General features: G+C 38.9%; 4 protein-coding genes across 5 annotated transcripts; all 4 read left to right on the forward strand.

Moving 5' to 3' along the window:
* The first annotated feature begins 540 nt into the window (after positions 1-540).
* LOC140179148 (protein MAIN-LIKE 1-like) lies at positions 541-1,032 on the forward strand. Its single transcript, XM_072217799.1, has 2 exons — positions 541-639; positions 721-1,032. Exons 1-2 carry the CDS (start codon positions 541-543, stop codon positions 1,030-1,032), a joined length of 411 nt encoding a protein of 136 aa, XP_072073900.1.
* A 5,943-nt stretch (positions 1,033-6,975) lies between these two features.
* Positions 6,976-9,940, forward strand: LOC112749922 (cysteine-rich receptor-like protein kinase 10). Its single transcript, XM_025798353.3, has 7 exons — positions 6,976-7,962; positions 8,039-8,145; positions 8,237-8,395; positions 8,471-8,681; positions 8,760-8,997; positions 9,080-9,230; positions 9,295-9,940. The coding sequence occupies exons 1-7, from the start codon at positions 7,104-7,106 to the stop codon at positions 9,604-9,606; spliced, it is 2,037 nt and encodes a 678-aa protein (XP_025654138.1). The 5' UTR covers positions 6,976-7,103; the 3' UTR covers positions 9,607-9,940.
* Positions 9,941-12,095: 2,155 nt separating this feature from the next.
* LOC112749920 (cysteine-rich receptor-like protein kinase 15) lies at positions 12,096-15,011 on the forward strand. Of its 2 annotated transcripts, none has more exons than XM_072218833.1 (6): positions 12,096-13,211; positions 13,288-13,478; positions 13,560-13,770; positions 13,889-14,159; positions 14,292-14,442; positions 14,539-15,011. In XM_072218833.1, the coding sequence occupies exons 1-6, from the start codon at positions 12,239-12,241 to the stop codon at positions 14,851-14,853; spliced, it is 2,112 nt and encodes a 703-aa protein (XP_072074934.1). In that variant the 5' UTR covers positions 12,096-12,238; the 3' UTR covers positions 14,854-15,011. The 2 variants fall into 2 exon arrangements, with proteins under 2 accessions (XP_072074934.1, XP_025654136.1); XM_025798351.2 differs by having other exon boundaries at positions 13,922-14,159.
* A 239-nt stretch (positions 15,012-15,250) lies between these two features.
* Positions 15,251-18,342, forward strand: LOC112749921 (cysteine-rich receptor-like protein kinase 25). Its single transcript, XM_025798352.3, has 7 exons — positions 15,251-16,082; positions 16,167-16,280; positions 16,383-16,582; positions 16,740-16,950; positions 17,069-17,306; positions 17,724-17,886; positions 17,958-18,342. Exons 1-7 carry the CDS (start codon positions 15,293-15,295, stop codon positions 18,279-18,281), a joined length of 2,040 nt encoding a protein of 679 aa, XP_025654137.1. The 5' UTR covers positions 15,251-15,292; the 3' UTR covers positions 18,282-18,342.
* The last annotated feature ends 882 nt before the right edge of the window (positions 18,343-19,224 follow it).

A 19,224-nucleotide genomic window follows, 5' to 3' on the forward strand; every position in this document is an offset into this window, starting at 1 on the left:
CATCTTGGTTAGACGGTACTTTATGTTAGTGGTTTATGTAGGTGGTTTAGGTGAGGGGATTATGTAGGTGGTTTATGATAGTGGTTTAAGCTAGCGGTATAAGTTAGTGGTTTATGTTAGTGGTTTAAGGTGGTGGTTTAGGGTAGTGGTTTTTGATAGTGGTTTAAGTCAGTGGTTTTTGGTAGTGGTTTATGTTGGTGGTTTATGTTAGCGGTTTTTGTTAGCGGTTTTTGCAAGCAGTTTTTTTATGTGGTTTAGGGTAGTTGTTTCATGCTAGGTGGTTTAAGTAAGCCGGTTTATTTAATTTGTTTCTTGTTAATGGATCTCGTTAATTGTGGTATATGCTAGCGGTTTAGTTGTGTGGTTTAGGGTTTGTTTTCCAGTTAGTTATCTTTCATGTAATGTTATGCTGTTTAATTTAGCAAAATGGTTAATGTAAACCGGTTTACTGTAAAACCTGTGTAGTTATATATCTCAGTATGCGGTTCTTTTCATGCGCAGCCCCAGCGATGCATTAGGAGCATGAGGCGGCAGTAGGGCATGCGTCTTGATGACAGATACGTTCCATACTTGCAGATGGCAGGGCTATACCATCTTGCAAGGCTGAACGACCGGTGGTTCCGGCTAGACGAGGCGCTCGTCAGTGCATTCGTGGAGAGATGGCGTCCCGAGACGCACACGTTTTATATGCCGTTCGGAGAGTGCACGATCACACTCCAGGACGTGGCATACCAGCTGGGTTTGCCAGTGGATGGCCGTTACGTGAGCGGGTGCCTGTCAGAGTTCCATATATACATCGATGGCGGCCGTCCACCCTGGGTCTGGTTCCAGGAGTTGCTAGGAGTTATACCTCCTCCCAGTCAGGTTCAGAAGTACGCAGTGAACTGCAGCTGGTTTCAGGAGACCTTTGGTGAGTGCCCTGAGGATGCAGATGATGACACTGTTCGCCGATATGTCCGTGCATACATCATGATGTTGCTGGGCACGCAGCTGTTTGCGGACAAGTCTGGCAACCGGATTCACATTAGATGACTTCCGTATGTAGCGAGGCTGGAGGAGCTGGGTACGTACAGCTGGGGTTCGGCAGCACTGGCCTGGTTGTACCGGTGCATGTGCAGAGTGGCAAACAGACATGTTGTGAAGTTAGCGGGCCCGTTTCAGCTACTGCAGTCTTGGATCTTTTGGCGGTTTCCTCAGTTTAGGCCTGCAGGATATGAGACTTTCAGCTGGCCGTTGGCGTCGAGGTACTATACTGGGCCTATTCTTTTTCAATATGACTTACAGATCTGCGTGTATGTTAATACTCTATTGCATAATGTAAACACAGATATTAGTATATGTAACTCATGTGTATGGTGCAGATGGGCAGGTTACAATCCTTCCGGTAACGAGAAGGGTCCGAGAGTGCAGATGTGGAGGCTTCGGATAGACCGGTTACAGTCCAGGGAGGTTAGTATGCTAATTATAAGTGATGCTTTTTAAGTTAAATATTTTACACTTGGGTCGTACAGTTGCCCTGATAAGGGTGGGTTCGTTCTGCAGTTTATATGGATGCCGTACAGTAGCCCCGACGTACTTCAGGTGTTGCATCCGGAGGTTTTGGAGCCTCGGCACATGGCGGTGTGGCGCTCTGTGACCGCGCTGATCTACTTTGCTGTCATAGAGTGGCATCAGATAGATCGTGTTCTTCCTCAGTTTGGAGGGGTACAGGCCCTTCCGCGTCCCGCCTTGAACATCGACTTTCTGATGTCCAAGGACGGGAGAGGCGTCGATCGATGGTTCCCCTCTTCCATGCGGAAGTGGCATGCATACTGGGACGCTCGTCAGGACAGTGTATTGAGGTTCGACGTTGTTGCCGACCCCGGACCGTCTCATGAGTTCCTTTAGTGGTGGAGTCAGCATGGGAAGAGGTTCTTGGTCGCGGACACTCAGCTGGGGGATCCGAGGGCAGAGGGCACGGGTAGCACGTCGCTGTGGTACTGGTTCGCATCTGTTTAGATGAGTCACATTTCATGTATTTTGTTTCCTCTATTTCAGTCATGTATGATAGTTAGGCGTACTTTTCTTGTTATGTAGTGCTCTGTTTATGTATGTTGTTCGTAACTTGTGTTCGGGGACATTGACTATTTGTATTAAATGAAACATGACAAGGTATAATGATTTCGTTTAGTTATTAAAATGAGGATCAACGAGTCCTGTAGCAGTACTTGTAATGAAAGACAACATATTCATTACTACTCGCAACAGCCAAAGTACAATGCATTAATCTCAACAAGTTACATACGTGGTCAAGCAATGCATCTAACAAGACAACTTAAATGTAAATAACACTAACAATAACATCATGGAAGCTAATTTCGCCCTGTTTGAGACGATCCTACTACCTGTGGGCAGCTACGTCTAGTGTGTTCGGGTTGGCGACAAAGGCCACACCGTTTTGGCCTGTTCGGATCTGCCTCATCCATATTTGTCCGTATCCTTGTGGATCTAGGCCTCCCCTCTCTCGCACGCCTTCTGTTTGGGTCCGGAATCACGGTGGGCCCATCGTAAGGTGGCCAGAAGCCCTCCGGGATTAGAGGTGTGAATCCCATCCGATAGACATTGAACACCGAGGTAATCTGATAGACGCTATGAACATAGAAGCTCCAGCTGACACGTGCGTAGGCACAGCATGCAAGTGCGTGCTGACACGGGAAATGAAGCGCCTGAAAGTACCCACAGTCACATGTCCGGGAGGCAAGCGATACTCGGTAAGTACCCAATGAGAAAGTACCAGTCGGAGTGGTCTCCGCTACGGTGAACTCGGAGTTATCACGGTCATACAACGTCACCGTGAAGCACCTGGCCGTCTTCAAGTTGGCCTCAATACACTTCACCAAATGCTGACTGAACTGCTGTCCGGTGCCCACCTGGGCCTCAGCCTCTCGCCCCTTGCGAACAAAGAGTTCGGCCAGCCTACCATATGTTGCCTTCACCAGGGATGCTACAGGAAGATTTCTTACACCCTTGAGGATTGAGTTCACACACTCGGAGATATTCGTCGTCATGTGACCGAATCTCCTCCCCTCATCGCGATGCTGCGTCCACAAGGAGTAATCAATACGGTTCGCCCACTCACACATCGCCGGGTCTTCAGACCGCAGTATATCAAACTAGTAATCAAACTCAACCTCAGTCTTCGCGTACGCTGCATTCACGAGAAGCCTCCTAGCGTCTTTGCCCTTGAAGGTAAGGGCGAAATTAGCCGCTACGTGTCGTATGCAGAATGCACGGTACGCAGATGGCGGTAACCAACCTCCGTCCGGGGCCTCAAGCGCAGACTTGATGCCGTTGTGCCTATCCGATATAACCAGCAGACCGGGCTGCGGGGTCACGTGCTGCCGAAGGTTCGAGAGAAAGAATGTCCAGGACTCCGCATTCTCACCCTCTACTAGTGCGAATGCGACAGGTAGAATGTTGGAGTTCCCGTCCTGTGCAATCGCAATGAGCAACGTTCCCCCATACTTACCATATAGATGTGTGCCGTCAATGCTGACTAGCGGCTTGCAATACCGGAATGCCTCGATGCACGGGGGGAAAGTCCAGAAAAGTCTGTGGAAATAAGCTTGAGACTCGTCCACCTGTCCTCCAACTCGAACCGGGCTCGTCCTGAGGACCGCAACAGTACCAGGCATCGTCAGCTGGACACCCAACACCCACCTAGGTATCTCGCTGTATGACTCATCCCAGTCACCGTAGATGAGGCCAACGGCCTTCTGCTTCGCCATCCATACCCTCCTGTAAGTCGGCCTAAAACCAAAATGCGCTGTCGTGGCGTTCAGGAGCACCTTGATGCTAACCGATGCGTCAGCCCTAACCATTGGCATAATGAACGCCGAAATCATAGAATGATCCAAACTTCTGTGATCACTTGATATGGATGTGGCCAGGCAAGTGTGAGGGCCATTGTACCGTTTGACCTCCCAAATGCCCTTGCGCTTCCGGAGACTCAGTCGAATCAACCATGTGCACCCATTCCCGAACTCGGAACACTTGCCCACATACCGGCGGTGATCGGACTCCACCACCTTGTACTGTACCCCTCGCCGGATGCTGTAAGTCTTCACACTTAACAGGGCCTCATCTTTATCCTGGAATTGCTGACCAACCTGGAACTCTGTGAGACCAGCATTCCCTTCCGCATCTCTAGCTCCGAATCCAACAGCGTGCCCTAACGCACCCTCATGCGTCATGGCGTCCAGGTCCAGCGAAGAAAAATATGGTGGATACTGCTGTGTGCCAGAGCTAGAACCACCGCCAGCCAATGCAGGCCCAGCCGCTACAACCTCGTCCCCGCTATCATCCTCAATTGTTTCGGGCTCAACGTCGTCCTCATCAGGATCACCCAATTCTCCGTCTCCGACGCCAACCGGTGGAACACCGTGTAAAGCGTTTGGCAGAACATCAAAGGATCCTACCTCGTCGCGGACGCCGTCATTCAAATCAACAGCAAATGACGGGGAGGCGACAAGTTGGGCCGCTGGCTCGTAAACTGGGACGGAGGAAGAAGCCACAGCAGCCATGGAACTGGAGCCAGCTGCCGTGGCTACATTGGTGGTATTCCGGTTCGAACCCCCTGAGCTGGATACCACATCAACCAGCTTTGCCAGCAACTCTGGTGTGCGGACCTCCGGAAACTGCCTCCGACAAAGAAACATGACTTGGAGGTCCTCATCACTACCAATCGTGAGACAATCATACTTCACCGTATCGTGCAGGATCGTGACTGGAATGCGATAGAAAAACTTCTTAATCTGCTTCGCACCTTCCAGGCCAAGTTTCATCAGCACAGATCTAACCAGGTCATCATAGCTTGTCGTTCGATTCACCACAATATAGAGAGGATTCTTATCTGTGAACTTCACTCCGGACCGAGTTTTCCTCTTGATGGATCCTCTGTGGTGTACCAAAACAGCAAAACTCTCCTCCTCACTAGCCATCTTACACCCTCTAATGAGAGCAAATCACGTTTACAGCGTTTATATAGAGCTCTGAGTCCTACTAATTCGAACTAACCTGGTTCGAACCATGATACATGTAATTCGAACCAGCCTGGTTCGAATTACTACACTCAACCTCTCTCCCCATAATTCGAACCAACCTGGTTCGAATTATTACACTAAACTACTCTCCACATAATTCGAACTCAACCGGTTCGAATTACATGCTCTCCTGGTTCGAACCTAACCGGTTCGAATTATATACATTTTTCCAGTAGTAGTTCGAACTGAAATGGTTCGAATTACTTGCTAATAGAGTTCGAACCTAGGTGGTTCGATTTATATAAATATGCCGCTTGGCTTATTGCTGAAACAAATTTCTGTTTGGCGTATTTTGGTTACACATTTCTGCATGTGGCTTAATATGATTTTTTGCCCATTATTTTACATAATTATATGTTATAAATAATTATTTGAAATTAAATATAAAAATTATTATTCTAATATTTAATCTTAATTTAATTTAAATTTTATATTATTTTTAATTATTTCATAAAAATAATTATATAATTTATAAAATTTTATTAATTTTTTTATCAAAAAAATACTACATTTTTAAAGTGGGACTAATTTTATTTTATCTATTAATTTTAATATAAATTTTAATTCTAAATCAATTCATTTTTCTAACTCATTGGAGCTCTACTGCTCTAGTAAACTCGAATTAACCTAGTTCGTCAAAATATATAACTAATTAATTTAGTTTATTATCTACAAAAATTATTCTGATTCAATAAACTCTATAAACTCAGCCGTACGTGCATGTATAAATATGAGAGAAAGCATTAATCCATGCTATTAATTATGAAAATTATTTAGATAAAAACGTCTAAAATATTTTTTGTAAAGACATTTTTTAGTAATTAAAATTTAATATATATAATTAATTAAACTGTATTATTTTTATCAAAATTAAACCAGATAAATTAATTTAATCGAAAAAATAGTGAATTAAATTTTGAATCAGTCTAAATTAATATTATTTTTTATAAAAAATTACTACAATTTTTATATTATAAAAAATAACTAAAATACTCCTATTATATATATATATATATATATATATATATTTTTTTTTTTGAAAACTCTAAATTCTAATTCTATGACGGCAGAAAAGTAAAGGATTAGAATTTAGAATTTTCAAAATTAATATCTATAATAAAAATATTTTAATTAATTTTTATAATAAAGGTGTAGTTATTTTCTATAAAAAAAATAATATTAATTTAGATCAATTTAAAATTTAATTTATTATTTTTTCGGTCAAATTAATTTGTCTAACCTAATTTTATAAAAATAACACAATTTAATTAATTATATATGTTAAATTTTAATTACTAAAAAAAATATGTTTTAAATATTTTTATGTGAGTGGTTTTTATTAATTATAGCATAGCATATTAAAAAAAAATGAAATACACTAATAGAGGCTCATTATTGGTAGTTTGGCACCAATTGTCCCCTGCATTCCAGTTTGCCACGCTAGAGCATGATGAAATGGCAGAGCACTGAGCAACTTAGTAGATAAAATAAAACAGTCAAATACAACATTGCATTAGCTGCTACTGCTACTGCTTATTGTTTGCCAAAGTATTTGTTCCACGCTGCCTCTGCTCTCTGCTCTCAAGTTAATTAATAGTTTAATACTGATTAAACTGGTTGCCGGTTTCTTCTTCTTATTAATATTTTCTCAATTCTTGTAGTTTTTCCTTTCACCATCAATGATATGTGTTGCTTACGTATCATTCTTTGATGTTATTTATTCCATATAATATAGTATTTAATCAGTTTAAGTTATTTATGTTGTTTAAAAAATCAAAACCAGATACACTGATTGGAGCATGTTTTCCGGGTCAAGACTCAAGAATGCAATTCATTTTTCAACTCTATAATTTGAACACACCTTCGTTAAAATGTCTAACTCAAGCAGCTGATTTTGTCTGCCTGTTTCGTGAAATAAATATATACCAATAACAGGTTAACGACCATCTTAGTAAGTAGTAAATACAAGCAAAGACATTTTCCTGGAAATTACAGTGAATTGGTTGAAGTCCAACCACGGAAATGGCGTTGTGTTTTGTTGTGTTACTCCTATCACTAGCAGATAAACGGGTTTCAACTTGGGAAGAAGCAGAAAGATCAAAAAAGATTCGTTCTCCAATGATTCCGAAATACATTGAATTAGTGATTCTTGTTTGCTCTCTTTCTCTGGTTTCACAAGTTTGCTATGCCGACCCTCCTTATGAGATTTGCTCCAGCCATGAAAATGGGAGCACCTTCCAGAACAATCTAAACAACCTTCTCCAATCCCTACCGTCCAATGCATCAGCCTCTAAGTTCTATAACACATCATATGGGAACGCCACAGAAAGAGTGTATGGGCTCTACATGTGCCTTGACTTCATCTCAAGCAAAGCTTGCCAGAACTGCATAGCCACCACAATAGAGGACATCCTCAAACTCTGTCCCCAATCACAAGAAGCTGTTCTTTGGGAGGAGAGCTGTCAGATACGTTATTCCAATACCAACTTCATCGGCACGCTGAATGACACAGGGAACATAGGCAAAGACAATGTTCAAAATGTGTCAGAACCACACAAATTTCAGTCTTCTGTGAACCAGATGCTGAGTAATCTTTCGTCCACTGCAGCTTTTAATGTTTCGGCAAACATGTATGCCACCGGAGAAGCTCCCTTTGGAGATGAAACAATATATGCCTTAGTGCAGTGCACAAGAGATTTATCAGCCAATGATTGCAGCAAGTGCCTCAAAAGTGCTATGAGAGACATACCAAGCTGTTGCTATGGCTCCATCGGTGCCAGAGTCCTGAGCCGCAGTTGTTACCTCAGATATGAATTTTATCCCTTCTATCTTGGTGCCACAGGGCCGTTAAGTCCTTCACCCCACACAAATCAAGGCAAAAGTAAGCATTTCATATCTCTTTTATTTAATGCTTTCAACCACCGAAGAAAGCCTCATTCCATTGATCCTTCATGCAGATAGCAAAGTATGGATTATTACGGGAATTGCAGTTGCACTTGTCCTATGCTTGGCAATTATTTTCATTTATTGCATGTACTTTATACGGAACAAGAAAACACACAAGGTATGCTAGGCTCTCTTATTCTTCTAATTTCTCTGCTTTGGAATGGAATAATAGGCAAATCATACATCTAATAAATCTGAACTTTGGCCAGCGGGATGAAGCAGTGTTCCATCATCCAGATTTTCCACGATTAAATGGCGTAATATCCGAGGACTCCCCTTATATTGATTTTGGATCACTTTGTGTTGCTACCAAAAACTTTTCTGATTCAAATAAACTTGGACAAGGTGGCTTTGGTCCAGTTTACAAGGTAATCTATATAAGGGTTATACGGTAAATAATCTCTTCATTCATTCAAGACAGATTTGAAGATTTTCTTTTGCAGGGGATTCTAAGCAATGAGCAGGAGGTAGCAATCAAGAGGCTCTCAACCTGTTCTGAGCAGGGCTCAGAGGAATTCATAAACGAGGTTCTGCTCATAATGAAGCTTCAACACAAAAATCTTGTAAAGCTTCTTGGATTTTGTGTAGATGAGGAAGAGAAGCTTCTTGTATATGAATATTTGCCCAACGGTAGCCTTGATGTACTCCTTTTCGGTTAGTTCATTCTTTTTACCCATGAAACAAGCAGTTAAAAGCATTGAGAAATTAGACTGATTATAACTTTTGGGACAGATCCCAACGAACGTGCAAAGCTGGTTTGGACGAAACGCCTTGATATAATAGATGGATTAGCAAGGGGGATTCTTTATCTTCACGAAGACTCTCGACTTAAAATTATCCATAGAGACCTAAAAGCAAGCAATGTGTTGTTGGACTCAGACATGAATCCAAAGATCTCTGACTTTGGAATGGCAAAAATATTCGCAGGGAATGAAGGCGAAGCTAACACGGCTACAATAGTTGGCACATAGTAAGTACTTAATCCCTTTTAATATGAACATTTCCCATCTGCTTACATCATTTATGAGTCTTTTGTATTTTCAAATTTACAGTGGATATATGGCACCGGAGTATGCTATGGAGGGACTATATTCCATAAAATCTGATGTTTTTGCATATGGAGTACTAGTTCTTGAGATCATTACAGGGAAGCATAACGCAGGCTTCTTCCACTCTAAAAGTACTCCTAGTCTTCTAACATATGTAAGTGTCTGCTTCCAAAATCTAAACTTACTTAGGCACGTTTAACTATCAATATAATTTGCAGGCATGGCATCTATGGAATGAGGGGAAGGGACTAGAGTTAAAGGATCCCTTGTTAGGTGATTCATGCCAAGAAGATGAGTTCTTGAGATGCATGAATATTGGACTGCTGTGTGTTCAAGAAGATGCATATGATAGGCCAAGCATGTCTTCTGTTGTTCTAATGTTGAAGAATGAATCAGCAATAGTTGGCCAACCAGCGCGACCACCTTTCTCAGTAGGGAAATTCAATGACAATGATGGGCTTCACCCACACTCTAGACAATGCTCTATCACTTTCTTAACTGATTCTGACATATTATTGCCTCGTGACTGAAGTTTAAACTTCTTGTGTATTGTGGTATTGAAATGCTCGTGAGTTAGTTATAGAAATCTGAATTCTGATGGTTTCAAACTACCGGTACTATCACATTTTCTCGAACTTCTCTGAGCTACGTCTAAATATAATAAAGGAAAAGTCTAGGGGCCAGCAACTTTGTTAAATTCTGGCCAGCATGTAACCAACAAAGAAAAGTGAGCCATTGGATGAAATCTCACATCCATCTCACACCATTAAAACCATCATTGATGACTATTTGATGGCTACAAATCACAAAGTTGCTAGCCCCCTAGCATTCCTCATAAATAAAACTTGGTTTTAGTTTTGAGTAGGTTGCCCTTCTACCAGTTATACAATATACTTATTAGTTAGCAACTTAGCATTAATATATTTTGAACATATAGTATTTATATTTATATTATAATATTAAAATTATTTTATCTTCTATTGTTGAAAACTGTTGTACTAATATTAAGGATACTATAATTTCAATATTTATTTAGTAGTTTTAAAAAATAAGAGTTACACGAGATTATTTCGCTTTAAAAACATTTTTAATAAAGATGGCAATGAAGCAGGACATGTATTTTCATATTAACCCCCCCTCAAATATTAGTTATTTGTTCTATTATTGTCCCATTGCTTAATGATATTTTATTTTACGGGGAGTGTTAGAGGCATGAAGTTTTGTGATTTATAGTTATTAATTAGTGGTTATTAATATTTTTAATGAGATAAGATTACATCTAATAATATAATATTACTCATTTTTTTTTTATGGTTGAGTGTCCCAAATTTTAATAAAACTATTGGTTTTCTAGGCTTTCTCTTTATTTATAGCTCAAATCATATCCACAAGTATCTTACATACCTATGTTCATCCCATTCGAAATGTGATACCTTTTGTTTTTTGTTTTTTTTTTTTTTAAATAGTATTTTTCTAGTATGAAATATAGTTTATGGGCTATAAAAATAAAATATAAAGTATTAAAAAGACTATGTAAACTCCAAATGCTACAAAATTATGTAAGTTCTAAATATAATATTTAAAATCATCACTTTATAAATTATAAGCAATTAAAAAAAAGCTTGTATTCATCAAATTAAATTCATCAAACCCGATAGTCTATCTCAAACTTTCATTTGTGTATGTTTGAGTCGGGTAGGGAATAAGTATGGAATCGAGCAACAACTATCCATAACTTCCTCATACCCAAACAATTATCATAAGATATTACCCATGCTAGTTCCAAAACCTAATCAACAGTTGAAAATTCAGCTTCGTATGGAAAGGGACATATGGAACAGATCAAATTATCATTCCTAATTTTTAATAATTAGAGATGTTTAGGACTTTAGGGGATATTTCTTTTCAAAAAACAAAGAAGAAAACAAATATATATATATATATATATATATATATATATATATATATATATATATATAATTAAAGTATATTTAAAATATAGATTTGAAATTTATTGATCAATTTATTTTGTGCGACCTTGGTTGAGAAATGAAAAAAAAAACAAGAGGAAATGAGAAGAGGCCAGGTTGTCACTTTCATAGTCTGTGGTTCATGTGAGAATTGGTCAGAATGTAGAGCTTGCTGCACACTGATTAAAAAATGATAGCATGGGTGCCAAGACCAAATTTTTTGTAAACTTTTCCCTGTTCATATATCATAACAAACAAAATTCCAAATACGACAGAAGAATAGTAAGTGATAACAACATACGGTGGATTTTATTTTGCATATCAAGAATATTGATTTAAGTTGAGGAAATTAAATATGAATTGTCATTGAGGTCATACTAATATTTAACACTGCAATGAGAAGTGTATTGAATGGTTATAATAATCAACTGCTTAGTCAGCATAGGGAACAGTTCTTAGTTTATGCATTTTTATTCTAAGCAAGAACCCGGGGCTCAGTGAAGTCCAAGCCTTTCCCATTCCATGATTTTATTTTCAATTCTATTCCATCATTTTAAGCGGTATAATCAAATGGAAGTTGCATAGTTGTTACAATCAGCTTTAATAAAGAAAAGAAAATTATCTCACTTCCTTCCCTTAAGAAAGTCGTTGAAGAATAGTTCCTTTTACTCCATTAGACAACCATGGTTAAAATTAACTTAGATCCTTTTATATTGATGCTGACTATATTACAAATACTAAATTTAGAGACTATTAGGAAAATACATTACACGGACTTCAATTTGAGGGTTAACGGATTTCTTCTTCATGTGTAGGTAGGTTCTTTCAATCAAGGCAACCTAGCTTTGCCTATTGATTGTGACTGAAATATATGCATGACACATGTAAATTATTATTGACTAGCAGTATATTACACGGCAAAAAAGAAAGACTAGTAGTAATAATTCATTAGCTTAGAATAAACAAGAATGAATAAAAGGAAGGCATGTGATAATACCATTACCATATCGTATACCAACCTTGTGTTTGACTAATACCGTTCATAAAACCATCAGAATGAAGTGCTTCCTTAATTACAAGTTCCGGTCAATTTCCTAGATTTTATATGAGAGAGCTGAATGGATCTACACTAAACTATGATGAGGAATATCCATGCTATAAAGTAAAAGCCATGATTCCTTGAGTAACATACATGCTCTATCAGTCTAACTTACTTTTTGGTCTTTTGGCTGAAAAGGTGATCATGGACAAGGACAAGGACACACCTTTAGTTATGTATATGTTTGTCATTTGTATGTTATTGTTATGTGTTGGAAGCAGCACAGACCCTCTTGACACATATTGTCCAACTGAATTCCCATTATATAGCAGCAACAGCACATTTGACAATAACCTGAAGCTTCTTTTGGGGTTGCTGCCCTCCAACACGGCTTCCAAGAATGGCTTCTACAACACATCCGTGGGAGATGGGGAAGACAAGGTGTACGGACAAGCACTGTGCAGAGGAGACATCACCAACTCCACAGTCTGCAAGGAATGCATTCAGAAAGCAAGCCAAGATTTAACAAAGATGTGCAACAGTGAAGATGCAATCATATGGTATGAGCTTTGCCAAGTCCGCTACTCCTTTCAGATGTTCTTCACGAGTATGACTTACACCGGGAAGTATCCTAACCATAATCTTAAGGAGAAGAATATCTCGCACCCTTCTGGATTTGATCAAGTCTTGGCATATCTGATGAACAACCTCTCACAAGAAGCAGCTTTTATTCCTGCCAACAACATGTTTGCAGCAGGGGAGATTCAATATTCTGGTTCTGATGGTATCAAGAACAAGAAGCTTTATGGACTAGTCCAGTGTACCAGGGATACCTCTCAAGCAGACTGTGCCACTTGCTTGAGTTCTGCCTTAACAGAACTTACTCAATGCTGCTCCTTCCGAGAAGGCGGTATCATTCTTAGTCGGACTTGCAATGTGAGGTTTGAATCATACAGGTTCTTCAACCATTCATCAGCAAAGATGCTGCTCTTTCCGACTTCCAAAGGAGGGGAAAAATGGAAGCCATGGATGTTTGCATTGACAATTGGTGGTTCACTCTTAGTATTAGCAGTTACTATTTTGCTGTGCACTGCTTGCCTGCTCCGCAAAGGGGACACAGAGAGAGGTGAAACTTGTGTAACTAGAATTCATTATCATTGCAAAACAAGGAATTGCAAGCCTAAGCTCTCTTTTTCTTACAGATGAAGAAAGGATCGAAAGGACGCTACTACAACAGTTGGCAAGCTCCAAGAGCGTAGCAGTTACACAGGAAGGTGACCTGATTAGCTCTGATGAACTGTCGTTCATGAACTTAGCAACCATTAAGGATGCCACTGATGACTTCTCTGATACAAATAAACTGGGACAAGGAGGATTTGGTGCAGTGTACAAGGTAACTAGTATGTATAATATAATCGTCTAGAGTTCGTTTTGGCCTCTGTAGTGTGCTGTAATTTTGGTATCCATATTGCAGGGTGTTCTACCAGATGGCAGTGAAGTTGCAGTTAAAAGGCTATCAAAAAAGTCTTGGCAAGGGATAGAGGAATTGAAAAATGAGGTCATACTCATTGCCAAGCTTCAGCATAAGAATCTAGTGAGGCTGTTGGGGTGTGGCTTAGAGGGGGATGAAAAATTTCTCATATATGAATTCATGTCAAACAAAAGCCTTGATCAATTTATCTTTGGTTAGTTCATGTTTTGCACATTTTTTTCCATTAACCTTCCAAATGTATCGTTAATCCATTTTTACATTTTTTTGGAAACTGCTTCATTTTAATTTTTTTACATCAACATGGTATTCAGTTGACTTGTGCTGTTGCTTAATATATTTTCAAGACCCAGAGAAACGTTCCGAGTTTGATTGGCATACTTGGTATGGGATTATCAATGGCATTGCGAGAGGACTGCTTTATCTTCACGAGGAGTCTCGGCTTAAAATCATTCACAGGGATTTAAAGCCAAACAATGTGTTGTTGGACCATGAAATGGTTGCCAAAATATCAGATTTTGGTATGGCTAGGATATTTTACGAGAATCAAAATACAGCAAACACAAAGAGAGTTGTGGGAACATAGTAGGTCAACTCTCACTTTTCTTTTGTTTTAGTTTATGTTATTGCCATAATATATATACTTGGGATTATACTTCCATTCCATGTACTTTTATATAATTATAAACCGATATGATGCTTATGTATAAAATACAGTGGATATATGGCTCCCGAATATGCAATGGAAGGACTCTTCTCAGTAAAATCGGATGTGTTCAGCTTTGGTGTCATGTTGCTTGAAATAATCAACGGGAAAAGAAACAGTGGGTTCTACACAACAGAACTTGCCCCAACACTACTGGCATATGTAATTAATATATAACTTCACTAATTGAAATACCGGATTTTGTAGCAGTAGTGTTCTTTAACTTGAGCTAATTATTTCTGAATTCTAACATGACAGGCATGGCAGCTGTGGAATGAAGAGAGGAAGTTGGAATTTGTGGATCCAGTGTTGTTGGAATCGTGTGTGGCCTGTGAAGTTGTGAAGTGCATGCACATTGGGCTTCTGTGTGTGCAGGAAGATCCGGAGCTGAGGCCTAACATGTCAAGCGTGGTGGTTCTCCTAGGAAGTGAACAAATGGCTCTTCCAAAACCAAGTCAACCAGCATTTTCATTGGGTAGGGCGTTTCATGTTGATCAAGATCCAGGTCCAGCCACTACAACCAATCCTTCTATGAACGGGGGGAGTATATTGTCCAGTGTCTTACCTAGATGATTGATCGATTAAGTGTGATATATCTAAGTATGTTGAAATCAAGGAATGTTTACTTGTCGAATGCAAAGTACGTCTAGTGGATTATGCTTCTTCTCTTTGAATGTTCATATGTTTACCTCAAGGCTTGATCACTAATCACCGTGCCTTATTCTGTTTAATGTCTTTTTCATGTATTTTACTATTTTATGAAAGAGATATGTAGTTTACTATTAAATAGAAAAAGACAAATGTCCCTTTGGATTAGCACATGGTTGTTTTCCATGGAAAACAACCCTCTTAAATAAAAAAAATGCAAAATAATTGCTGAAACATTTCGAAAAGACAACATTGGCTTATTAGGAGACAAATATTCCATCCTTCATTCTATGATATACTACTTATGATATATATCTTGCAAAGCAACAAACTTATCAGAGAAGGCAGAGAGTAAAAAATAATAATGTCTCGCTCCCTCAACAGCAGAACTTTATTCTTGATTCTAATCTCAACTGTGCTGATGAAGCACGGTAATTCAATGCCAACATACAATTATCATGACTGTAAAGATCCATTATTGGAGAATGCAACCACCGGTGCCATTTTCCAATCTGATCTAACTTATCTTTTGAGGCTTTTATCTTCAGCAGCTTTCTCTAAGAGCTTCCACAAGGCTAATGTTTCCACAAGGCTGTATGGCCTCTTCCAATGCAGGGCTGATGTGTCCCAGGTCACCTGCAAAAACTGTACCATAACTGCCAGTATAGAAATCAAAAGCAAGTGCGCATCGAAATCTAGTGCAGTAATCTGGTACGACGAATGCATGCTTAGGTACTCCAAGGAACAGTTTTTTGGGGTGGCGCAAACTAAGCCATTAGTATTTGCTTGGAACATTGACGACAATAATAGCACTTCACCGACTGAAACTTATCTCAATGTACAAGCAGTGATGTACCAGTTGATAGAACAAGCCTCAAGTAGGGATATGCTGTTCAGTGTAGGGAAATATAAGGTAAATAATGGGTCCGAGGATAGATACGGGTTGGTGCAGTGTACAAGGGATATAAATCGCTCTTCATGTGCGTCTTGTTTGTCTAATTTGATGGATAGATCTAAGACTTGTTGCGAACACAGTGTTGGGTGGCGCTTACTGGCTCCTACTTGCATTATAAGGTACGAGAAGGATATCTTCTATGATAGTTTAGAGCCACTAGTATCACCTAATACTAGCAAACCGAGACTACCATCGAAAGGTAAGGAATCGCAACTTGTTTATTTTGTGAATAACTACTTACGCTTAACCATTTTCTAATCACGATGGAAACTTGAACGAGCAGATAACAGAAATCGCACTGCAAAACTCCTTATACTCCACATGGTCATTCCAATTACGGTTTTTATGCTCTTCTGTCTTGTCTGGTCAGCTCAACCCAAGGAAAGACGAAATCAAGGTGCGTACCAACTGTTACAAGTTTTCTAGTCTCTATTCTCTACTACCACCATATTTTTTAAAAAAAATTTGCCCAACTTTCCTAACAAGATCTTTAACTCAGGGGAACAGCTTACCGATGTAATTCAAGTAAATAAGTTGAAAGGTTCAAGTAGGTCGTACTTTAAGGATCAAGGAATGATTACACTCGAAGACAACAAAGGAGAAGTACAGTGCTTTAGTTTGAGCACGATTAAGGTTGCTACCAACAGTTTTTCTGATGACACTAAGCTAGGTGAAGGTGGCTTTGGGCCCGTTTTCAAGGTTATACTTGGACTTTTCCACAGAATAATAATTACCATCCACATTAGGAAAATATTGTGGGGCAGTTTATCAATCTCATTGATGAGTTGGTAGATTAGTATTTTAGCTGTGCTTGTTTTTTTATTTATGATTTATATTTTGCAAATCACACGTACAGGGGAAGTTAAATAATGGAAAGGAAATAGCAGTTAAAAGGCTTTCATTCAAATCAAGACAAGGCATTGAAGAATTCAAGAATGAAGTGACGTTGATTGCAAAACTTCAACACAAAAATCTTGTTAGGCTCTTGGGATGCTGCCTTGATAGAAACGAAAAGCTTCTTGTCTACGAGTACATGGCCAACACCGGTCTCGATGCTTTTCTATTTGGTTAGCTCTTCCTGTCACTTACCTATACTTTTCCTAATCATATATATACATATTTTCTTTCTGTTTCCTATATACACTGGTCACGATCTTTTCTACTCTTATCCTGCCATGCATGCAGATCAAAACAAACGTGGAAAGCTGGACTGGCCTAAGCGGGAAAAAATTATAAATGGAATTGCAAGAGGTCTTTCATATCTACACGAGGATTCCAGGCTGAAAATTATTCATAGAGATTTGAAAGCTAGCAATGTATTGTTAGACCAAGACATGAATCCCAAGATATCAGATTTTGGGACTGCTAGAATATTTTATAGCGATCAAATTGAAGCAAGCACCGAAAGGGTTGTTGGTACATAGTAAGTACTACCAGTTCTCCCAGTTCAACGTAAATCCATATATACGTACGATGGTTTCTTCAATTCACTTGCTATCATTCTTTTGCCGGCCAGCTATTCCGAATAACTCTACTTCATAGTTAGCTCATTTATGGTTAACGTAGTTTCTTTCTTACTGTATTAATAATAACTTGAATTTTACTAAGGCTAATGGACTATATGGAGAGGTTGAGCCTTCAAGAACCTTTTTCTTTTTATTGGTAATTGGTTGAGATAAAACATTCACAAATCTCAAATTAGTTCCCAAACCGGATGATTAAACGTGTAGACACTTGACATTGCATTAATTAATTTTTTAAAACAGCATTAATGTATAAACCATTATGACCCTGTAACTTGATAGAGGCCAACTAATGTGTTTACTTTGGGTTATTCCAGTGGTTATATGGCACCAGAATATGCTTTGGAAGGGTCATTTTCGGTCAAATCTGATGTTTACAGCTTTGGGGTACTGATGTTGGAAATTTTAAGCGGGAGAAAGAACATTGGTTTCTTCCAACCAGAGCGTCGTCGTGATCAAACTCTAACTCTTATATCTTATGTAAGTTCGTTCTTTATTTATTTATTTTTGTTTGGATGGTACAGTGTTTACCCCTTCGTGAGATTTAACAGGCATGGCGACTCTGGAGCGAAGGCAAGGAGCTGGAATTTCTGGATCATGTCCTGGTCAACGCTTGCCCCATAGATGTGGCGTTGAGATGGATTCATATTGGACTGTTGTGTGTTCAAGAAAGGCCCAAAGATAGGCCCACCATGTCCTCGGTTATTTTGATGCTTGGAAGCACTACAGCCCTTCCTCTACCACTTGCACCTCCATTCTCTTTAAGCAACTATTATGATAATACAACTGACGAATTTTCAATAACGGAAGAAAAAGAGGAGGAGGTGGAAGAAGAGGAGGATGATAATTCCAATCCTTTTTCAGTAAAATTATAGAATTGAATTCTAGTGTTTGAAATGAATGAATAAAACTATAAAATTGAATTGAATTTTAATATTTGAAATGTTTATTAAATGAACTAAAGTTTTGTAGCAAACAATTTTATCTTTTATTAATATAATATTATATTTAAATAATAAATATACTTATTTATTAAATTGAGGTAAATATTAAATCGGTACTCAAAAGATTCTTGCGCTAATAAAATGGTACATGACTTTTGTTATTAATAAAATAACTCCTGAGAGATTTTAAAATTTGACAAAATCATTCAACCGTAAAAAAATGATGTCACAGTGAACGAAAAATGCTGATGTGGCAATCGGAAGAGAATTCCGATGATGGCAAAAAACTCCGGCGACATTTTTAACAGAGAACTCCAACAATGTTTTCAGTTTCCTACTCAATGCAGTTTTGTTCCAAGAAGGCATAGCTTGGATAACATTATCATTACTGAAGAAGTCATTCACTTCATGAGGAATAAGAAAGGGCCTAAGGGTTAGATGGCTATAAAGATTGATTTTGAAAAGGTCTACGACAAACTTAAATGGAGCTTCACTAGGGACACCTTAGAGGTTTATTGAGCTTGTGTGCAGCTGTATTAGTACCGCAAGGATGAGGGTGTTGTGGAATGATGAAGCCTTGGATAAATTCATCCCCTCTAGGGGATTTCGACAAAGGACCCTATTTTCTCCCTATATTTTTGTTATATGCATGAAGCATCTTTCTCAACTTATTACAGCTGCTTGTGAGCACAAGTTCTGAAAGCCTATTCAGCTTAAGAGAAGAGGCCCTGAATTATCTCATCTCTACTTTGCGGATGATTTAATCTTCTTTGCGGAGGCAAACATAGAACAAGCAGAAGTTATTAGTAGGATCCTTGATGCCTTCTGTCTTAACTCTGGCCAAAAAGTTAGCAATGACAAAACTGAAAAAAAT

This window comes from Arachis hypogaea, chromosome 15 (genome assembly GCF_003086295.3).
Source record: "Arachis hypogaea cultivar Tifrunner chromosome 15, arahy.Tifrunner.gnm2.J5K5, whole genome shotgun sequence".
Taxonomy (NCBI): domain Eukaryota; kingdom Viridiplantae; phylum Streptophyta; class Magnoliopsida; order Fabales; family Fabaceae; genus Arachis; species Arachis hypogaea.